The 20,636-nt window shown below is 43.3% G+C and overlaps 1 protein-coding gene across 1 annotated transcript in view; it reads left to right on the top strand.

Annotated features, from left to right (window-relative positions):
- The window catches only part of ESR1 (estrogen receptor 1), a 1,483,571-nt gene that overhangs the window by 543,123 nt on the left and 919,812 nt on the right, over positions 1-20,636 (top strand). The window contains exon 3 of the mRNA XM_085609317.1: positions 16,534-16,650. Coding sequence (XP_085465443.1) covers positions 16,534-16,650 — 117 coding nt within the window. The remainder of the gene's footprint in view (positions 1-16,533; positions 16,651-20,636) is intronic.

Below are 20,636 nucleotides of genomic sequence, written 5' to 3'. Positions count from 1 at the left end.
GTTCTGTCTTCAGTATTTCTGTTTCGTTATTAATCTCATTTTGGGTGTTTGTTTCTGGGCAAGTTGATCAGGCTTACATAGCCATACTATTGCTTCCTTTGTTCCTTACAGACATATCACCACAGCTATGGAACCTATGTACTCTTTAGGATACTGAAATCATGACGACTTTTTCTGACCACTTTGTTCATTATGTATGACCTATCTTTATAGTGTGTTAAGACTGCTTTCCATTTACTTTTTCAGTAGACCTACTTATTACTTTTAGGCCCCTACCATTGGAGTATTGTCTTAAACGAAAACCCCCGACGTGTATCCCACTGGCCTTGGATAATTGACATTTCACCTACACAGACACTAGCACCCCACCACAAACTTTCCATGATTTCTTGATTTTACTTTCACCTTGCAAACAGATCTGTAATGGGTGGCACAGTATACAGTGGACACCTCATGGAGTGAGTAGCATGTATACATCTATAATGCAAAATAATGATAATAACAAATGGTTTTTTTTCACTTTTGTTTTTTCTTCCTTGTTTTTCTTTCCTAATTTGCCCTTTAATTGTATGTGTTATAATTCACTCCAATATGTCTATTTATTGTATGTCTGGTGTATTTGTTGATATGGATGTATTTTGTTTGCAATCTTCTTAAATGTAATACAGCTTTGAAAAAGCCCCAGGTCTGCAACCAGCTCAAGTGATGAAACATGTCGGCTGGCTTGATTTCTTAAAATATAAATCCAACTCTGTTACTGCCCCCTTTTTACATTACTGTGATCATATTAAAATTAAAGATCTCCTAATTGAAAACCCTTAGCTTTGTCAAACTGTCTCTCCTACACACTTCTGACCACACCACAATGTGTCATCATGATTGGCATTCTCTGACCCAAGCACCAATAATGAATTAACCTTACCGTTGGAACGAGATTAAAGGATTTCTACTTGGATGTGGGGGTGCCTTTTACCTTCCAATTAACTTTTCTGTCTTTACCAAGAAGTAAGAGGAGAGAAGAAGATTTGACTACAGAGGCCAAAAGAGGCCTCTAGTAGACTCAATAATCTAAAAATTCATGTCTTAAGTTCAACGTCATCCAATGAGGAAGGCATCAGTCCCTCACTTGACACAGAGTAGGGTGCGGTCAGTGATACTTGCTGACCCCACCCCATTCTGAGACAGGCTGTCACGGATTGACACTTGACCCAGGGGACTTGAGTGCTTAGAACTGATGAGCCCAGGTCCGAGGCAATCCGTGACACTCCCTCTAGCTATGAGGGCGAGGGCCTAGAGGCACTTTTGCCAGGCTGAAGAGGTCATGCCCACCGGGCTGTGAAATCCTAAGCCTGGCTGCCAGGAACCTGCGCATTTATCGCTTGTCTTGCTTCCGCTGCCTGAACTGAACAAGAAGCGTGTCTGTCAGGCTGGCCGTTGCCGTGAAAAAGGGTGGGGTCATGGCCACTCCACCTGTACGGAGGGGCAGCAGCTGGAAAATGCTGCAAGAGGAGAGGTTATGGTTGTAACATATTCATGTGTCTGCCCTACTCCCATTCACACAAGAATAATCCCATAACACTTAATATACAGAAGACAACTCAATGTATTTACAATGTTTCTAAGTAAATTAAGTAACACGTAGTTCAATTTGGCTTCAGCTGCCATCATGTCAACTGTCAGATAAGTATCCCAGGGAAACTGTAACACAAAGACTCAGCGACACATGAGCACTTAAAAACATGACTATTTAAAGCTGCAAAAACCATGGACACTTCTCTGTGACAACCTTTGCAGCATAATCAAGAGGTAGAAAGTATGGTCAGCCCCAGAAAACTTATTTTTAATGTAAGAGTAAAGCAACTTGTATTAAAACAATTGACATTAAGAATTAAGAAAAAACTGGAGAATGGAAAGAGTCTAGCAAGAGCAGTGTTTCTTTTACATTTCTATCCACATTTTCCAGTCAGGTATAATTATAATATTTGTGAATATTTCAGAGAGACAGTAAAGATTTTCTGAACCTTATTTCTAAATCAGTAGCCATTACATAGACCACTGGTTTAGTTACTTCATTCATCGCACCATCAAACAGGATTAATTCTGCAAGGTAGTGAATTATTATGAAATAATTGAGGGGGGTGAGAATGGAATCCTACTTAAGTAGATGATTACTGTCTCCTCTACTCTGGATAAAGGGGGGCTGGTGTTGTTAATTTCAGTAAAATATGTGTCCATATAAGCCCTTGGCATAGCTTTGTCAATCTGGTATCAATTAATCATGATTTCCAATCTGACGCAGGTTAAGATTTAGTATTACAACATCTTTGACCAAAATAGCTGTCATGTTATTGAAGCCCTACAGGTGGTAATTTCTAATATTTCCGGGAAGTTGCAGCCATTATGTATCCTTTGGGTGGGGGATTTCAACTGTACTAGCTGTGAGTATAGTGCCAAATTAGTCTGTGGGCTGCTGGACACAATGGGTCAACCTCAGCCGCACTTTATCCACACAACGCAGGGCGAGGCCTTAAATTCCATCATCATTGAGAATGACCTACGCCTTATTAATAACTTGGCCTGTAGTTCCTCACCCCGTACCCCATTTATGTTGGAGGTGGTAGGGAAAGTTTTATTGATTATATGTTCATTTCAAGGACGTTTTTTACGCTTGTCAGCGACTTTGACGTAGAACCCAAAAATGCTAGTGACCATAATCCCCTCACAGCTTCTCTCAGTATAACGGCTTAGGCAGGGAAAGGTGATGGTTGCCTGATTCATGACAATCCTAATAAAGGGTAAGATTAAACTGGGGTAAAATAAATCTTCCCCAATTTGAGGAAGAAACTGTCAGAGCAAATTACCATCCGAGGTGAGGTGAGGTGTCTCCAACAAGACTCTCCTCTAGGTGAGGTCATTCGGGAATTTGAGTTGATTTTTGCAGATGTTGGTAAGAAATTAACTAGACCTCTCCAATCAAGGGAACCCCAGGAGGTATGGTGGTTTAACACCGAATGCTCAAGAGCTCAAAAGAACCTTAAAATGGCCCTTTACACTAGCCCCTGCACCAGAACCCAAATCAAAAATGCTAGGCAAATATACATGACTACATTTAGCCAAAGAAAAGAAAAACTGAGGATCTTGGCATGGGAAGACCCGGAGAGAGCCAATTCTCTTAAAGACACTAAAATCTTTTGGGACATCATTAATCGCCCTCTGTTTATGAACGAAGTGAGGCAGATGGACTCACTGATTCTGGGGCATGTTTGGGTATCCCACTTCTCTGCTATATTTAACCCAAACTTCCAGCAGTTAGAGGAGTATAGCGAAGACCTGCCTCTAGATTTACACTAGGGCTTCCAATTAGGCTCATCCCTCTCAGTATCCGACGTAGAGGAGGGTTTAGGGAATGGAATTTGCATGAAAACCCCAGGCCCTGACGGGGTCCCACTAGATCTGTTTAAAAGGCATCCCAACCTTTGGGCACCTCTTTTGACTAATGTCTTTAAAGTGATAATTGGCCCCATCCCCGCAACCTGGAAGGAGGCCACTGTGATTCCTGTCTTTAAAAAGGGCAATAAGAATGACCCTGCTTGTTACAGGCCAATCTGCCTTTTCGACACCACAGCAAAGGTATTGGGGAGGGTCATCCTTGCCTGACTGGAAGCCTGGGTGACCACCACAGGGGTCATGTCTAAAACTCAATATGGCTTCAGGAGGGGGCTGGGTACCACACAGCAGTGCCTCAATTCAGCCCTGATTAATAGCAAGTACATGAAAGCCAGGAAGGGTTCTATCCATCTGGCCTTCATGGACTTGTCCGGCGTCTTCGATACCGTCAGTCGGGAGAAGTTTTGGGCACTAATGGGGAAAATGGGTGTTGAGGAAGCACTGATTTCCCTCGTGCATAGGCTTCATGTTGACACCACTGTTGCCATAACACATGGCCCCCAAGGGGAAAAGACTATGCGAATTGTGTCCACAGAAGGTGTCCGGCAGGGGTGCATTTGAGCTCCTTTTGTCTTTTTAATTCACACTAATGACCTAGAGGCATTTTTATTAGACAAGGAAATTGATTTTCCCCGAATTGGTGGCAATCATGTCCCACTAAAATAGTGTGCGGATGACACTGTGTTAATGGCTCTGACAGCAAATAGCCTCAAAAAATGGCTCAATGCTCGATTTTATATATTGGTGCTTGATTTAAAAGTTAATTTTTTTAAATCGTACAGTATGGAGTGTGGCCCCAAATTGACTAAAACTAGACATTTTTCAGTTTGGGGCAAGAACATTGATAAACTGAATAATTTTACCTATGTAGAGAACTTATTTAATAACACGATGAATTGGGAACCACTCATAACAGCAAGGGTGCAACACACAAGTAGGGTTGTGGAGGGGCTATTTTCCTCTGCTCGCAAGCTAGGTCACAAGCCGGTGACAGTGCTAGTTACTCTTTATAAAGCTAAATGTCTGTGGCAAGCTATGGGGCAGGGATGAGGGGCCACCACAAAAGCCACCACTTACAGGTTTTGGAAAATACGTTTATGAAAAGGCTATTGATGACCCTGAATAGCGTCCCCACTCTCCTTTGTCATCGAGAGCTGGAGTTGGGATTTTTGGAGGACCGTATAGGTATTACCCCTTTGCTTCTATGGGCAAAAATGTGGCTGTCTGAGGATGTAACGTTTTCAAGGGATGTGATTAAATATTGCATTAATCTAGATAGTGCACTATTGATCCCTTGGCTCCAATTCGTGAGAGATCAATTTCATGAGATAGGCCTGGGACATTACTACGATAATCCTGATAGTATCCTCACAAACGCAAAAGGCATCATCAAAGAGGCGCATTATTCAAGGGCAAACATGCGCCATAGACAACCTGAGGTGATGGGTCTCTCATGTTTATTCCCCTCCCAACAGCAATTTGACCTAACTTTAACCACCAATGTACAGACACAATTTCTTTTAACTAGACTTTGCTTCTGCACTTTTTAATTGCATTCCCAAGACAATCAGGATGCGCTGTATTCTTTGGCCACCCCTGCTTTCTCAACTGTGGTTTCTAACTATATTAAAGTTGCAATGGCTATCAGAAAGCATTCTGAGCTATAGAAGTCGAACAGGAACGTTGTAATCCTTTAATATACAACTTTTTATACCCCGTGAAATTTTATGATCAGTGATATATCTTGCTGTGCTAGGTCTTTTGTATTATGGATTACATTTTTTAACTGTCTGAATCCCATGAATTTTTCTCTTTACTAATTTTAACTATGCTGCATCACAAATATGTTCTGACATTTTAATTGTAATGTTTGTTTGTTAAAATTGTTTGATTCTTGGAGCCGGATAAAGTTCTTTTGAATTGAATTTATTACTGTCTCTGTTGCGAAGGGTATGTCAAATATTGTTGTAGAAATGTCTAAAACTCAGTAATTCCTGGCATTGCACAGTGAAGAGAGCTCAGTAACAAACAAGTGCAAGATAAAAAGTGGTTAATGTTTTCTCAGCTTATTACATTGATAAGCCTTATCACAATCAACCAAATCGTTCAATTAAAAAAATTAAGTGTCCATCATCTGTCAGTCCTTTTTCACATTGGCTGTGGTATCAGTGGTGACTGGCACATATCGTGGGTGGCACGGTGCGGGCAAGGGGGTAAATAAAATGAACATTTCACTTACCTCCATGCCACCACATCTCTCCTCTTCGTCCCTCCACTCCGGCTAGAACAGGAAGCACCCAGGCTCATGTGGGGAATGGGAGCCTGGGCATGCTTTCCACCTGGGAGGAGAACATGCAAAGTGCGCATGACTGTTTGGCTTGCCTGAGACGGCTCGCCAAAACAATCATGTGCACTTACATAGTGCCCACCTCTCCTCCCCCTGCTCTGTGAGCAGAGCAGCCCTGCCCGCAAACCTTCAGCAGCAGGAAAAGATGTAACGATAATTACATTGAGTTATTATCATTTTGTTTTTCTTTTATTTACACTGCTAAAAAGCTGTGGGGCGATGCTCCTCTGACTCAGCAAAGGGGACGCCTCTGTGTGGTATTACATTTCCATTGTCCTGCTTTTCTTTTGAGCATTTTTGCCACGAAAAAAGGACATTTACTTTTATGAGAAAATACTGCGTCAATGCAATGTGTTATTGCATACTATCCAAGTTATAACTTACTATACAAACAAAATAAACCTTTTTTGTAGGAAGAAGCTCTCAGACCTTTTTCTTTTTATGACACAAAATGCTTTGGACTAATGTTGCAGTAAACTGATTAAATTGTCAGGTACTTCTGCTGTGATTAAAGTCAACCTTCATTGTGACTCCTAATTATAGGGTTTCAAGTGATATTCAAGCTAAGACAGGTTGGTACACAAGTTCTGCGCAGGCATCAAAATGTATAACATCTTTCACATATTAATTCATTTCTTGGAAATAGGAAAATGTACAGTATATCCAGAACTTTCTTTTTCTCAGTCTCTTCACACCCATGATAACCCAGCGGATAGTGACCCTGGACGGCGTTTCTCCACACCTTGACCAACTTGCAATAAAGTTTAAAGAATCAAAATAGAAGTGATGTTGTTGTGTGTTTCCTTCCGATCGTGAAATGACATAGTTATTAGCATAATAAAAAGTGCATTTCTTTTGGACTGACAGATATAGCATAAATGATATTAACAATTCCTATGTAATATTCATCATTGTATAGCAGCCAGGCATAACGCGTTTATTTATTTAAGGCTTGAGGGCCATAAACGTTTAAGCATAATAAACATGCCAGCTTTGGAATGAGGGATGTTTTAACATACCTACCATCACAACAAATAGACTACATTTACCTGTTTCTCCATTTCAGTTTCTCACATACTGAATGGATATTAATACTTTGCTTATTTCTGTATTCTGTTTTGCTCCACAATGCCTGCTGAATTCAAGTTATATTATTCCTGGCCAATACCTACATGCTCCGTCAACTTAAGACCATCACACTTACAACGCTTTTTGACCCAATTACAATTAAACTAGCCCTGTTTTAAAAAAAATTCCAACTTTTGAATTTACGCTTAGAGCCTTGAGTGAGCCTTTTTAAAATAAAACATGTCAGCCAGTGGCGGCTGCTAGCTAGAAATGGTGAGCTAGTGTGGTGGAGAATAAAAGAAAAGATAACTTACCTGCTGGCCGCCACGTCTCTCCTGACCTCTTCTGTTCCTGTCAACTCCAAGCGGCACACAGGCTTCCTGACTCCCTTAAGCCAATCAAGAAGCGCTCTCATGCTGGTAATAATATTACCGGCATGAGCGCAGCGCTGCGATTGGTCGGAGCAGCCTGGTTTGCCGCCCAGACAATGCCTGGGAGCCTGGGACTGTTCTCCACCCGGCTTCCCAGCACAGCCTGGGTTGTAAAAATGCATAGTGCTAGACAGCTGGCCAAACCTACATGTGCATTTATGATGCCCACCACTCCTCCTCCCTGCTCCATCCCGATAGCCCAGCCCCGCCCCACCATGTCCCACACTAGACAGGCTCAGTACTGAAAAATGAAATTATATGATTTGATAATAACATTGTGTTATTGCCCATGGCCAACAACAAGAATTTGGAGGTGTTTGCGTTGGTCCGTGGGACATGTCAGGGCTGTCCTTTGTCCCCACTATTGTTTGCACTCTCCCTTGAGCCATTAGCGGCATGGATCCGTAAGGATCTGATAATCCGTGGCTTCAAGTGGGCGGCACGTGGGAGGACCACATCTCCTTATATGCGGACGACATTCTCCTATAACTTGCCTACCCGAATGCCTCACTTCATAGAGTCATTAACATATTTATATATTTTGGGAAGAATTCCGGTTACAGGATCAACTGGACCAAGTCTGTAATATATATCCTCAGTGGTGATCCCCCACCCCCATCAAAGAACTGTCCAATCCAGGTGGCCCAGGATGGCTTCCAATACCTGGGTATCTTCATCTCAACAGACCCAAAGACGCGGCACAAGCTTAATCTGCTCCCCCCCTCCAGAGATTGAAACGAGATGTCGCACATTGGAGGACGCTCCCGCTATCTCTGCTGGGACTAGCAGCACTTTTTAAAATGATGGCTTCGTCCCATTTTCTGTTTGCCCAGCAGAACCACCCTCCCAGCACGATATTTTAAAGAAATTGAAAGCCTCCAAAGAGAGCTGCTATGGGAGGGCAGACCATGCATAGCCTTACAAAAGCTAGTACTGTCATGGTATGACGGTGAGATAGTTCTCCTGGACATCAAAAAATAATATTGGGCTGCTCATCTGGCCGCAATCAATCACTTCACATATAGGTGCTGGGATGACCCAGGGTATAGGATGGACAAATGGCTACTTCCGGGAGGCAATTTCAACAGGTCCATCTACTCCAATACTAAAAGGTTTCCACTCACTGGGCCTACCAGACACTCAGTACAACTCTGGAGGGCAGAGAATAAAAGACTGGAGTGGGACCAGAGGCTCACGCGGGCCACTCCTTTGTGGGACGCTGAGCAGCTGGGAACTCTGTGGGCATCAAAAGGTTTTGACAAAATGGCATCTGATCGGGATCTCAAAGATCATAGATCTGTGGCAGAAGGGGGAGATGGTGTCATTTGCAGCACTGAAAAAAGAATATTAATTATCCGATTCAGAATATTTCCGGTATTTACTGGTGCGACATGCACTAATATTGAATTTGCCCTAGGGGGAATCTCCCCCCAAGTCTTCGCTGCTCGAAGACAGGTTGCTGGATGGCTACATGCCTACAAAAGCGATCTCCCTCACATTCAAGAAACTACTAAACAACACTTCCGATCCTCTTGTTTTGACCAGGGGGCGGTGGGAGGGAGACGGATTAGAACTTGACGAAGAGGAGTGGCAGGCGGCAGTAGCATCCCAGAGAGATGTCGCAATTTCCTCCAGACTCCGCCTGGATCAGTTGAAGATTTTACATAGGGTCTATGTGTCAGGGTCCAGACACGTTTCCATGGGGAGAGAGTCTGACGGATTGTGCAGGAGGCAATGTGGGCAGGGATATACATTCATGAACATAATATGGGACCGTGCTGCTATTCAGACTTACTGGAAGGGGATACACAAGTGTATAAATTAAGTGCTCAAAGTGAGACTCAGACCTGAAGCCAAACAATGTCTATTTAATGTCTGGAAGCCTACTGATTTAAATAGCAAAGGGAAAATGTGGGTCACATTGGGCCTGATGGTGGCTAAGAGAAATATCGCCCGGCTCTGGGGTGCTGGAGTGTTGCCTACATTGACTACCTGGAGGGCGGATATGGATTGGTGCATGCTTAGAGAAAAGACAGTGTATGTTGCATGGGGATGTCCCAAAAAGTGGTCCGCAATTTGGGACAAATGGAATGAATACAGAGGGAACATTTGTGTCCCACCTACTGTCCCTATCCTCGAAGAACCTCAAACGCCTTGAGTTCCCACTTTCCCTGTCATACCGCTGTGGTTCATCGACGGAATGAGGTCTATGTACAACTGCTATATTGTTCCTATGTTGTTAAAAACCATTGTGTTATTATCATTTATTTTTCCTTTTTGCACTGCTAAGAGAGCAGTGGTGTGACGCTCCTCCACCTTAATGGATGAGCAGTGGCTAGTGTGTGGTGTTTTTCAAGGTAATTTACACTTCATTCTTCATGCTGACCTATACAAACCAAGAATAATAAATCCGTAATAATAACTTCTCTAGTGCTTCTTGGACATTAATTATAGTATTATTCCAATGTTTCTGTGCCAATGTGCTTTCATTTGTTTGATCTACATTTCTGACTGATGGCTCCGGCCAATCACGCCTGTAGCAGGGTGTTTGCATGGCGAGCACTACAACCACATATCATAAACATCACTCTATCTTTCCGTTATTTGTTCATTTGATTGAACCATATTTCTCTGCATGTGCAGCTTGTATTTCACTGTTACTATTGTTATCGTTTTGAAAAGGAATTGAAAAATATTGCCATTTGTATTTTTACTTATAAAACAATCATGTCAATGTTGTAGGTATTTATGGACTCTAAACTATGGAGTTACTTAGAGATTGACGGATATGGAGAATCCGTCAAAAATGGGCAGTCCGCCCCTTTAAGAGCATTTGCATGGCCATATACTAAATAAACTGGATGGGTCATCAACCTGTTTGTATTGTATAGCCCATGGGTACTCACAAACATCTTCCCAGGGGCCAAAAGGTTTGGTCTGTTATGTGACCGAAGGCCGCATTGATGTCAGCAGAGTGGTGGTTGGGGTGGGGGCAGAAGAGATCGCTTGGGGTGGTGTACGTGGTATGGTAGGTATAGGAAAAGCTAAATCTATATATCAAATGGCTGAACTGCACAATGTGATACCAGAAAACCTGGGATTAATCCCGGCTTCCCCACTTACCAAATTGTGTGATCCTAGGTAAATGTTTTATTTCACTTTTCCTCCTTTTTCTTCATTCTTACATATAAGAGGACTTTGAAATACATGACCTCAGGATGTGTGCTTTACAAAACCTTCTCCTATGTTTGATTTAATAAACTATAATGATGTTTATGTATAAGAGGAACCCAGGCCGCCCACAGGTTGCTCATAACACCTGAATTGCCGCTCAGTTCACTATTGACATTGTTGTTAGGGTAGATGCAAGAATGAATCTTTCTAGATTCATGTTTGAAACCATCACTTTTAGAATAATACTTCTCCATGCACTGATATAATCTCATATACTAAGGAGAAATGGTTCTGCATGTAAATAAAATACCAGTTTTGAATTTTTAAAAGACTTTATGATCTTTTTACAAGTTTGTTGGAAAATGTCTTTACCTTTAAATAAATGCTTACCCTTTATTTAACATTTTTTTAATGTTCGTATGGAGTAGAGTTAACAGCAGCCCAGGTCTGTTGTTGAGTTGATCAAGGGTCCACGTGTAAAGTTCAGGAGGGCCGCATTCTGCCCCCAAGCCATATTTTGAGTATCACCGGTATAGTCTGTATACTTGAGTACACACTTGAAATAGAATAGATGGGGGACCTGACAGCCTTTAGCAGAAGCCCCGCTTCTGCCACACTCTAAATAACTTTCATAATCTCTCAGTTCAATAGGACCTAATTACAGAAATGGTGAAAAGAATACTGAATGTGGTAAATAGTTATTATATTAATGGCAAGGTTTCTTCTATAGTTTTGTATTTTTTTTTTAAATATTTCCAGTCACCTTTCTTCATGTGATTATTATTATTATTATTATTAATTTAATTTTATAAGGCACACAGCTACCCAAAGGTTTTCCCGGCGCCATTGGACACGAGCAGATTGAGAAGAGAGTATTGATTGAATAACCACGTTTTTAGGCCTTTGCGAAAGTTCTTATAGCTGGTGTCATTCCGAATTGACGTAGGGAGTGAATTCCACAGAGAAGGGCCCAGGCACGAGAAAGACCGGCCTCCCATGTGCGACATTCTGGTCCTAAGGACTTAGAATTTGGCCTGAGTAGAAGATCGAAGGAGGTGCGGTGGGAGGTAGGGATGGACTAAGGTACTCAGATACTGTGGTGCTGTGCCCGATTTGATTTTATGCATATAACTCAGGGCCTTGAATTTAATGTGGTTCTCCACCCTAAGCCAGTGAAGGTCATAGGGCGAGCATGAGATGAAGGCCCTTTTAGGCACCTGGCAGAGTAACCTGGCCGCGAAGTTCTGCACTACCTAAAGTTTTCGAATCACCTCCTTATTGACTCCTAAATACAGGACGTTGCAATAGTCCAGCCTGGAAGTAATAAGAGTCTGGACCACTGTTCTTTGCGTGGGACCGGGCAGCATCCAAAGGATTTTTTTAAGCCACTATAGGATGGTGAAGCAGGTTGAGGCGACCTTGACTGCTTGCTGCCTCATAGATAGCTGGTCGTCAATGATTGCACCTAGATTGCGGGGACCAGCTGCACAGGTTGGGGAAGAGCACCCTTATGAAGAGGCCAATGCTGGGGGCCCCAGAGATCTTTATTTTTGCCAAAAAAAAAAAAAATTGTACTTCTGTTTTTCCGCTGTTAAGTTTTAGCAAGTTGGTATGCATACAACCTGCTACGTTTTGCAGCCCTACCTGGAGAGAAGACGCCTTAGATGCCTCTTTGGTGTAATGGGAGAAGATTAGCTGGGTGTCACCAGTGTAAGAAAAAATAGACAGCCCAGCATCTTCAGCAATTGTAGCCAGAGGTCTAACATAGATATTGAACAGCAATGGGCTGAGGATAGAGCCCTGCGGTAGTCCATGAGGAGAAGCATGGGATTTAGAGCTTGCTGAGGGGGAAAAGACCTGGAAAAGTACGGTCGGTCAGGAAATCAGTGAGCCATTTGAGTGCTGTCCCGACAACGCCCATAGATTGGCAGCACTCAAATCAAGCAGTATGAGTGCTACAGTTTCACCCACATCAAGGCGTTGACGCAAAGATTCTGTAACTCCCAAAAGAGTGGTTTCCGTAGAGAACCCAGCTCTAAAGCCAGACTGTGATACACAAACATTATTTGGGGAGTCAACAAAATGCGTAAATTGCCAGTTAATATGTTTTTCAAATGTTTTAGGAAAAGCTGGAAGCAAAGAGATCGGGCCGAAATTAGATAGTTCAGCTGGATCAGCATTGAATTTTTTCAAGAGTGGGAGAACCATGGCATGTTTCCATACAGATAGAACGGTTGCTTCCTACAGGGATGCATTAAGCAACTCCATAATAAGCTGTAGTGACGATGGCTCTAATTTTTGAAGTACAGGGATGCGAAGAGGATCTCTGGGCGAGCCGGATTTCAGGCTATTTAAGATGCAGTTGACAGAGATGGTATCCAATTTTCTAGCATATTAGCAGGTACGCTGGTCTGGTTTGCCGGTGGACCAATACAATCTAGTGTAAGGGGGGGAGTTCTTAGTTTGCTGCACCACATTGGTTGTCACTACGTTCATTTCTGTGTAGATTTTCTCCACTTTATCGATGAAAAACTTGGCTAAATCCTCGCATTGATCTTCGGTGAGCACAGGGGTAATGGGTTAGCAGGCTGCGTCCAAAAGATCTTTGACTAATTTAAACAGGGCCTTAGGTCTGTTATGTGCCGATGTAATGGTGTTACTCACATATTTAGCTCTGGCAGCATTGCAGAGGGAATGGGAGTCCATTTTAGCAAATTTGTATCCAAGTCTGGATTCGGGCGCATAGTGGTTCCTCCAATGTCTTTCTAGTGCTTTGCATTTGGTTTTCTCTGTTTTTAACCTTTCCGAGAACCATGGGGCAGGAGGTCGGTGATTGTTCACTTTTTAAATAGAAGGTGGGAGGCATGCATCATTAGCTATTAAAATCCAGGTATGGATGGTGTCCGAGTCTGCTAGATTGATTGAAGTAATGGCAGGGATGTTGTTCGAGGGGTGTTGGTTAAAAATATCTATGTCTAATTTCTTCCAGTTTCTAGACCCCGACTTGGTGGCTAAAATGGGTATGTTTTCACGCTGAAGGTCCAGCATCACCCTGAACCCGACCAAGAAATGATCGAACCAAAGTACTGAGAGAGCTGCCTGGCATGAGATACTAGATAGATTAGAAAAAATGGGGTCCAATAAATTACCCACCCGATGGGTGGGAGCTGAGTTGCAGAGTATGACATTCATAGCTGCCAGATCAGCCGTCAGGGAAGTGCTCGTAGTGCATGTTGGGTCTTTGAAGTGAAAATTTAAGTCTCCAAGAATAGTGAAGTTGGCAGCGTCCAACAGAAGGGGGGGCGATGAATTCTGGAAATGCCGCAGCCCATTGCCCTGCTGGCCCAGGAGGGCGGTAGATCAAGATCCCAGAGAGAGTGAAATGGGGTGTAAGGGAGAGTTTGAATGAGCTGGCCTCGCAACCCTTGAAGGCTAAGTCCTCCCATTTACAGGTATATGCATTATTAAAAATTAGCGCAATGCTACCTCCTGTTTTGGCACCGCGATCCTTCCTAATTATGGTGTAGTTGGGGGGCAGAGCGGACGCGACATCGGGGCCAGAGCTCTCGTGTAACCATGTTTCCGTGAGGAAAATAGCATCAGGTTGTTTATTCCACAAGAGGTCAACAATGTCATCCTTATGTGTGTGGAGCGACCTACAATTAATGTTGAAGAAGGTGATTCCCCTGGGAGGAGTAACCTTATTCCTAGCAGGAAATATCTTCTGTGTATTAGTGTTCAAAGAACCAGTGGTATTTGTAGTATGTTCCCTGCTGGGCTGTGTAACAAAAGCATAGCCACAGCAGGAGCAGGTGGAATCAGGGGTTTCCAGTTTAAAAGTATTGCAATCATGTTGTGGATTAGGCCAGAGCTCGTATAACTGCTTTTGTGAGTAGCTCCTATTGTCCCTCAAAAAAGGGGCAAGGGTCATGGCCCCTGGCCCTGTCCGGACGCGGACAGCTTGCATTTGGCGTGCCGGCGAATTCATTTCTATGTCCTCCACAGAGCATATCTCACCCCTCACAAGATTAATGAGTATTTTGAGGTCCAATTGGCCTGCCCGCGATGTAAATTAGAGGATGCTGAATTTTTACACATGTTCTGGGAGTGTCCATTACTAGAGGGGTTTTGGAGGGCGATATTGGCTACCCTGAGCGGCGTGATGGAAAGGGACACAATGCTGACCCCGGGGTATTGCTTACTGCGCTGGTTTCCTCACACTGCCTGGAATAAAGTTACAAGCAAATTTATAGACCTAGGGCTAGTTCTGGCTAAGCGGGAACTTACCAGTCACTGGATGGGGGCTAGTGCTCCTAGTGTCTCGAGGTGGCTGCGGGAATTTATAAAATGAGCAGATTGTGAGGGGATCCTGCGGCTGCAAATGGCTCATAGAATAGGAAATGACAAAATGCTAGACAGGGCGAGAGCATGGGAGGCGCTAGTAGAGTTCCTCAAGCGCCCAGTGGCTGACACTGAACTGCCCCCAGGGTGAGTAGAAATGTACGTAGGGGATACAACATCCCCCTATCTGGGTAGATAATTTTGGGGATTGAAAATGCTTAACACATAACGACATCCCCTTATCAGGCTCATTCCTGCTGGACTTACTGTGTCTGTTGTCTTGTACAACTGGGTGTACTGCTCCACAATGCTCTGGATGACTGAGCGACATGCCTGGGGGGGTGGGGGTGGGGGGGAGTTGCACAAGGGGGGGTAGTTTTGTTATTTTTATTATACGTTATGCTCCTAAAGAGTCTGAATCGGGGCAGACTATTGGTCTCCTGCTGTAGGGACGCAGAGCCTAGCTACCCTGAGGACTCTGTATCTACCGCCAGACTCCGTTCACATTCTGTACCTGGGTCGCATATAGAGGGATCCTGCACCAGAAATGGATGTTCAGCAGCCATAAATGTAGATATCTGATTTTTGGACACATGATGTATGCTCTAAACCCCATTGTATTACTTGTGCACTTGAAACTTGCTGAAAAAAATCTGTTTACAAAAAAAAAAGAAAGCAGTAAAGTAAATATCAAAATTTTAAAAGTACAAGTTTTTTTTAAAACAGAGTGCTAAAATCAATGTTTAAGAGCTTAGTAATCAAGCGCAGTGATTTCAGCAGCAGCAACTATCTCCTACCTCCACCTCTCCACACAGTGCACTCCCAAAAAGTTGGCCCTATTTGATCTGGTGTGTTGATATGACATTGGTTCCTTTACTATCCTATGGTGAGCAATTTATCAAGCATTTAGACATACCCTGATCCTGTACTCCTACTAGCAGTAAATGTCATGGGTTAGATGACCACGCCCAGGAATAAGGAGAACCTTCCCTGTTTGCAGGATACATTTTGGAGCGCTATAAAGTAATGTGTAGGTTGAATGTAAAGTATTTAACTTGTTTTGGGAAACTGCAAAATATTTGTCAGAAGACGGCTATATAAATTGACAAGAATGTACTTTCCCCACTACTTCTTTCTATATCACAAAAATAATAAAAATATTTCTAACAGAGTTCTGTGGAGGCAAAATGAAGGAAGGTGTGCAATATCATAGTTTGTCCACTTTACAAGACATGATTATGATGTATTTCATGTTTGCAAGATCAATTTGTCAATTTATAAAGGTGACCTTTGGCGATATTTTTTGTTTAAAATAATGGTATTGTATTTTAGCAGATTTTGTATGTTATACCATGCTCTGCCAATTGTCTTGAGTTTGTCAATATAGTGCTTAACAGGTGTTCTAATTAATTGAGGCTATTGCTTTCTACTGCAGCCTCCCCTTTCCATGAATTATCCCCCACAGTAGTCATGTCCTTGTGTCAGAGGAAAAATACCATCATTCATAACTCCAGTAATAGATTAAATGAAGGTGGATCTCAAGACGAAGCTTTCCAGTTTGCTTCAGTACACTTTGTGAGATCCAACACGTGGTCACTATTGCTATAAGTACACTCTTGTCACATTGGAATGCTCACTTGGACAAATCTCTTAGATTGTCTCTAAAATCCCTCGCACCATCAGATTCATTTATTGATAATGTTCCTGTTGTATTTTCCTCTGTAGGTCACAATGACTACATGTGTCCGGCAACCAATCAGTGTACCATAGATAAGAATAGGAGGAAAAGCTGCCAGGCGTGTCGACTACGCAAATGCTACGAAGTGGGAATGATGAAAGGTGGTAAGTAATGGGTACTGGTCAAGATGGATTTGAATGGATGAGGGTGTTTTATAGAGTGCATAGCTACTCCATGAAGTCTTCAATGCTAGAGATTGCGAAACTCAAACAGTAAATTTATATTCAGTGTCTGTTGAAATGACAGTTCGGACCCCGGGTCTTCAGTTCAAGTGCTTAGCTAATTCCATGCCTTAGCTGCCAAAGAAGAAAAGGACCAACCCCTTTCGCCCTCTTTGTCAGCAGCCTGACCCTTAGAACTACCGGCACGGCAGTCATAGCTGACCTAAGTGTTCTTGATGGGCAACTCGGAAGACATGATCACAATTGCTGGTCAGTGTGAGCTACACAAGGCATATCTTTGGCCCTTTGAAGGGATTAGGTAAGTTTTTAAGAATGGAACTGAATATTGGGTAAACGATAACTGGAAATCCATTATAGCTATTTAGTCGCCTTCGTATTGCTCTTGAATGGAGTATAATTCATTTGCACACTGCAGACTGATATATACCTGACTTGAAAGAGTTTGGATTACTAAAAGAATTGTTAGTAATTGTTAACTGACTTTTTAGTGCCGCTGCTCAGTATTCACATATTCATTCAGTGGTACTTATAGTAGTGCTACTACCGGACGGAGTTGTTAGGGCATGAGGAGGTGGCAGGGGTGGTTAATGATATAATAAAAAACTACTTACCTTGCCTCACCCTTCATCCTCTTCCTTCTTCCATGCTGCAGTCTGTCTGGAAGCAGGAAGCACCCGGCACACAGGCTCCCCTGAGCCAATCACAGTGCTGCATTGCAGCATGGTGTTTGGTCTGAGCGCCATGGATCAGCACTCAGACTGGAACCGGAAGCTTATGTACTGCAGCCTGGTGGAAATATGCAAAGTGAGCATGAACTGCTCCCAAGAGCCCAAACCATTCATGCGCACTTTGCAAGCGCAAAACACTCCTCCCCTGCTCTGGACAGCCCACCCCACACTGCATACAGGCCACTGACTGCATGCAATAGGAAAACTAAAATGATAACGATACATTATTGTCGTTTTATTTTTCCTTTATGAGCAGTGGGGCAACGCTCTTCCGCCTTGGCGGAGGAGCAGCCACTGGATGCTTATATTTTTAGTACATTTGTGCAGTTGCAACTAGCAGGTGAAATAGGAGTTCTCACAAATAATTAGTCAGCTGATTCCTTTGTGTTTTTCTGATGCAACTTCATATCAGGGTTATTGCCCTGCTGATGCCAATATCTTTTTGAGATTAGGCTGATACTTGGCATCAGTTGCCTTCTGTTATGAATTGAGCAGGTCCCTGTGCAAGCTCCCTAATACCTCTGCCTCACTTGTGCTCCCATTTCTGGGTCTTGCTTCCTTTTTAGGTCTCGCCTGGTGTTGCAGCGCGCATGAGTTGCTCGCTCTGCGAGGGCTTCTTGGAATCAATACTCTTTTAGAAGCTAACTTTCGTCTCCGCCCGTAATTTCCATTGGTGTGTGTCATTTTGCGTCACTGATTATGTTATACTGTGCCTTTTGATTGTGACGGAGGCTTTTTAGTCCCTCCTGGTTACCACCCTGTCCACTTTTGGCCCCGCCCACCTGGACTGGATCTTTTACTCCGTGGCGTGATACATTGTCTTCAAATTACTGGGTGAGCACTTCCTTTTTCCATTCACACAATGGCATGGCGACAGCTGTTTATGTTCTTGTTTACTTACATTTTCGCGGCATCCACTTCAAGGACACCGCACTCTATTTGTGTTTGTTTTTTTTACTTTAAAACTGAGCGCGGCACCGCTTCACGGACACCGGTCTCGATTTATTTATGTTTCTTAACTTTAACACTGAGCACAGCCCCCGCTTCAAGGACACCGCGCTCAGTGTTAAAGTTTAAAAGAAACGAGCACGGTGTCGTTCAAGCGGCGCCACGCTCAGTTTTAAACTTACGCATTTGCAATGCATTCAGAACTATTGCATTGCAAATGCTTGTTAAACAAAGTTATCAGGCACCCTTCGAACTCACACAATCCATTCCGACCCTGTATGTATGCAACACTCCTCTGTGTAAAAGCCACACGAAGGCCATGAATAGGGGGGAGGGGGAACAACGGAGGAAACATCCTCAGATTTCCTCTTTAATTACAGAGTGCCGCTTCCTGAATCATGAAGCGCGGCGTCCGCGCAGTGGGGGAAATGGCTTGAGGCATATTTATTATACGAAATTGGCTAAAAGTAACCAAATATTTTTAAGCAAAAATGATAATAGTTTCAATTTAAATAAAGCATACCTGATACACATGCTAAACTCTTCAATGGGTACTTTTTAGTTTAATCACCAATCAAGTAGTGACCAGCGCCTCGGGGAGGTTCACGGAACCCTCCTCTCTCTCCTTCCCCTCATCCATGGCAGGGTTCCGAGCATGAAAGTGGTGAAGACGGGTGTTGGCCAGCAGCAAAAAGCACTGGATGAAACCAGAGTTGTGGTAGCACTCTGCGTTAAGTGCGATCGGCAGACAGATTAACATACTTCGATCACCTGATGCCGCTACTCTTTTCTTTTGCACAGGGTTCTCAGTGTGCCAAACACTTAACAATGCCACTACTTTTTGCAATACGTATTAACCACTTAATGGCTATACACCTTATGATGCACGTGCTTTCTATGTGCCTACCTTCATATAATACCAAGTTACTTTTCTGAAGCATGGGTCTTTCAGTACTCTCTCAAACGCAACACTACTAGGGCAGTAGTCCCATATTGTTGTAACCAGTAAAGCTACTGCACTTGTTTGGGTGCCGAGGGTTCTCAGTACGCTAACTACTTAATGCCGTCACACACCTCTGACGAACAAGCTTTTTCAATGTTCCTGCCATCTATTGCCACTATGCTTTTTATGTTGCTTAGGGCTTTCATTGGGACACAGACTTAAAGCCCATACACTGTCCTGGTGTCGAGGGCTTTCTGTGTAGCAACCTAATGTCTGTCGATTGTTTTGATACACTAGTCTCTCTAAATGCCAATCGCTCAATGGTGCACCACTCTGGCGCACAAAACTTTGATATGGCAAACCATCTACTGCCAGTACACGTTTCTGGTGCACAGGCCTTGTGGCGAGCACAAAGAGCCACTACAGTTTCCCAATTCATAGGGCTTCTGATATGGAAGATTCTCAATCCTGCAACACCTTTCTTGTGCAGATGACTGTCAATGTTGCAAGGGGATGTCAATGTGCCAGCCACCTCCTCTTATACTCTTATGCAGCACAATATTCTATATGCATTGCACAATTCTTCAGATCTATTTTTGGCATGCACTTTTTAGGTCAGTGGTTTAGCAAGATAGCTGTGAGTTAATCACCCGTCTGCAGTTCACAAATTCAAATCCCATTCAGCCCGACTTATGCGTCCATCCTCCAGAGGTTGGTAAATTGAGTGACATTATATTTTTAATATTAACAATTGTTCCAGCGCTTAGAAATGGCAGGAGTGCTATACGAAGCGGATATTTAACACTACTTACTACTATAAAATCTAGAATCTGAACACTTTAACCACAGTTCAATGCGCGCAGCCTCATCTGTCAACATCAACTGTGGGATCTGCTTCTCCAGCATCTGACCCACATATCAAAACTGAAACAATGAATTCACACAAGTTTATCCAAGGGCGAACAAGTATGCAAAAATGGACTCCTCAGTGGCCAGCAAATCAGGTTTGATGGCCTGAGGAATTAGGCTACTGGTCTTTGGAAAGATCTCGGTGGGACATGTGAATCTTCCCAGTCAAGCCCACACTTTTAGCCAAATCTGTGCCCCACACAGAGTGTCAGAGAGCATTGTCAGGTCGTGGGGTAATGTGATGGGCACACAGTGCTCTTCTCCGCAACACTCCCCATCCTTCTGCCTACCACTGCTTTTATCCTCATCACTCTCAGTCCTTCTGCATCACACTGCTCTTCTCCTCCTTCTCCTACAATCTCCCTAACACTACTCTTCTA

Source organism: Triturus cristatus, chromosome 6 (genome assembly GCF_964204655.1).
Source record: "Triturus cristatus chromosome 6, aTriCri1.1, whole genome shotgun sequence".
In the NCBI taxonomy this organism is placed as follows: domain Eukaryota; kingdom Metazoa; phylum Chordata; class Amphibia; order Caudata; family Salamandridae; genus Triturus; species Triturus cristatus.
Note: the sequence above shows the minus strand (reverse complement) of the source record. Positions and strands in the feature narration are given on the sequence as shown.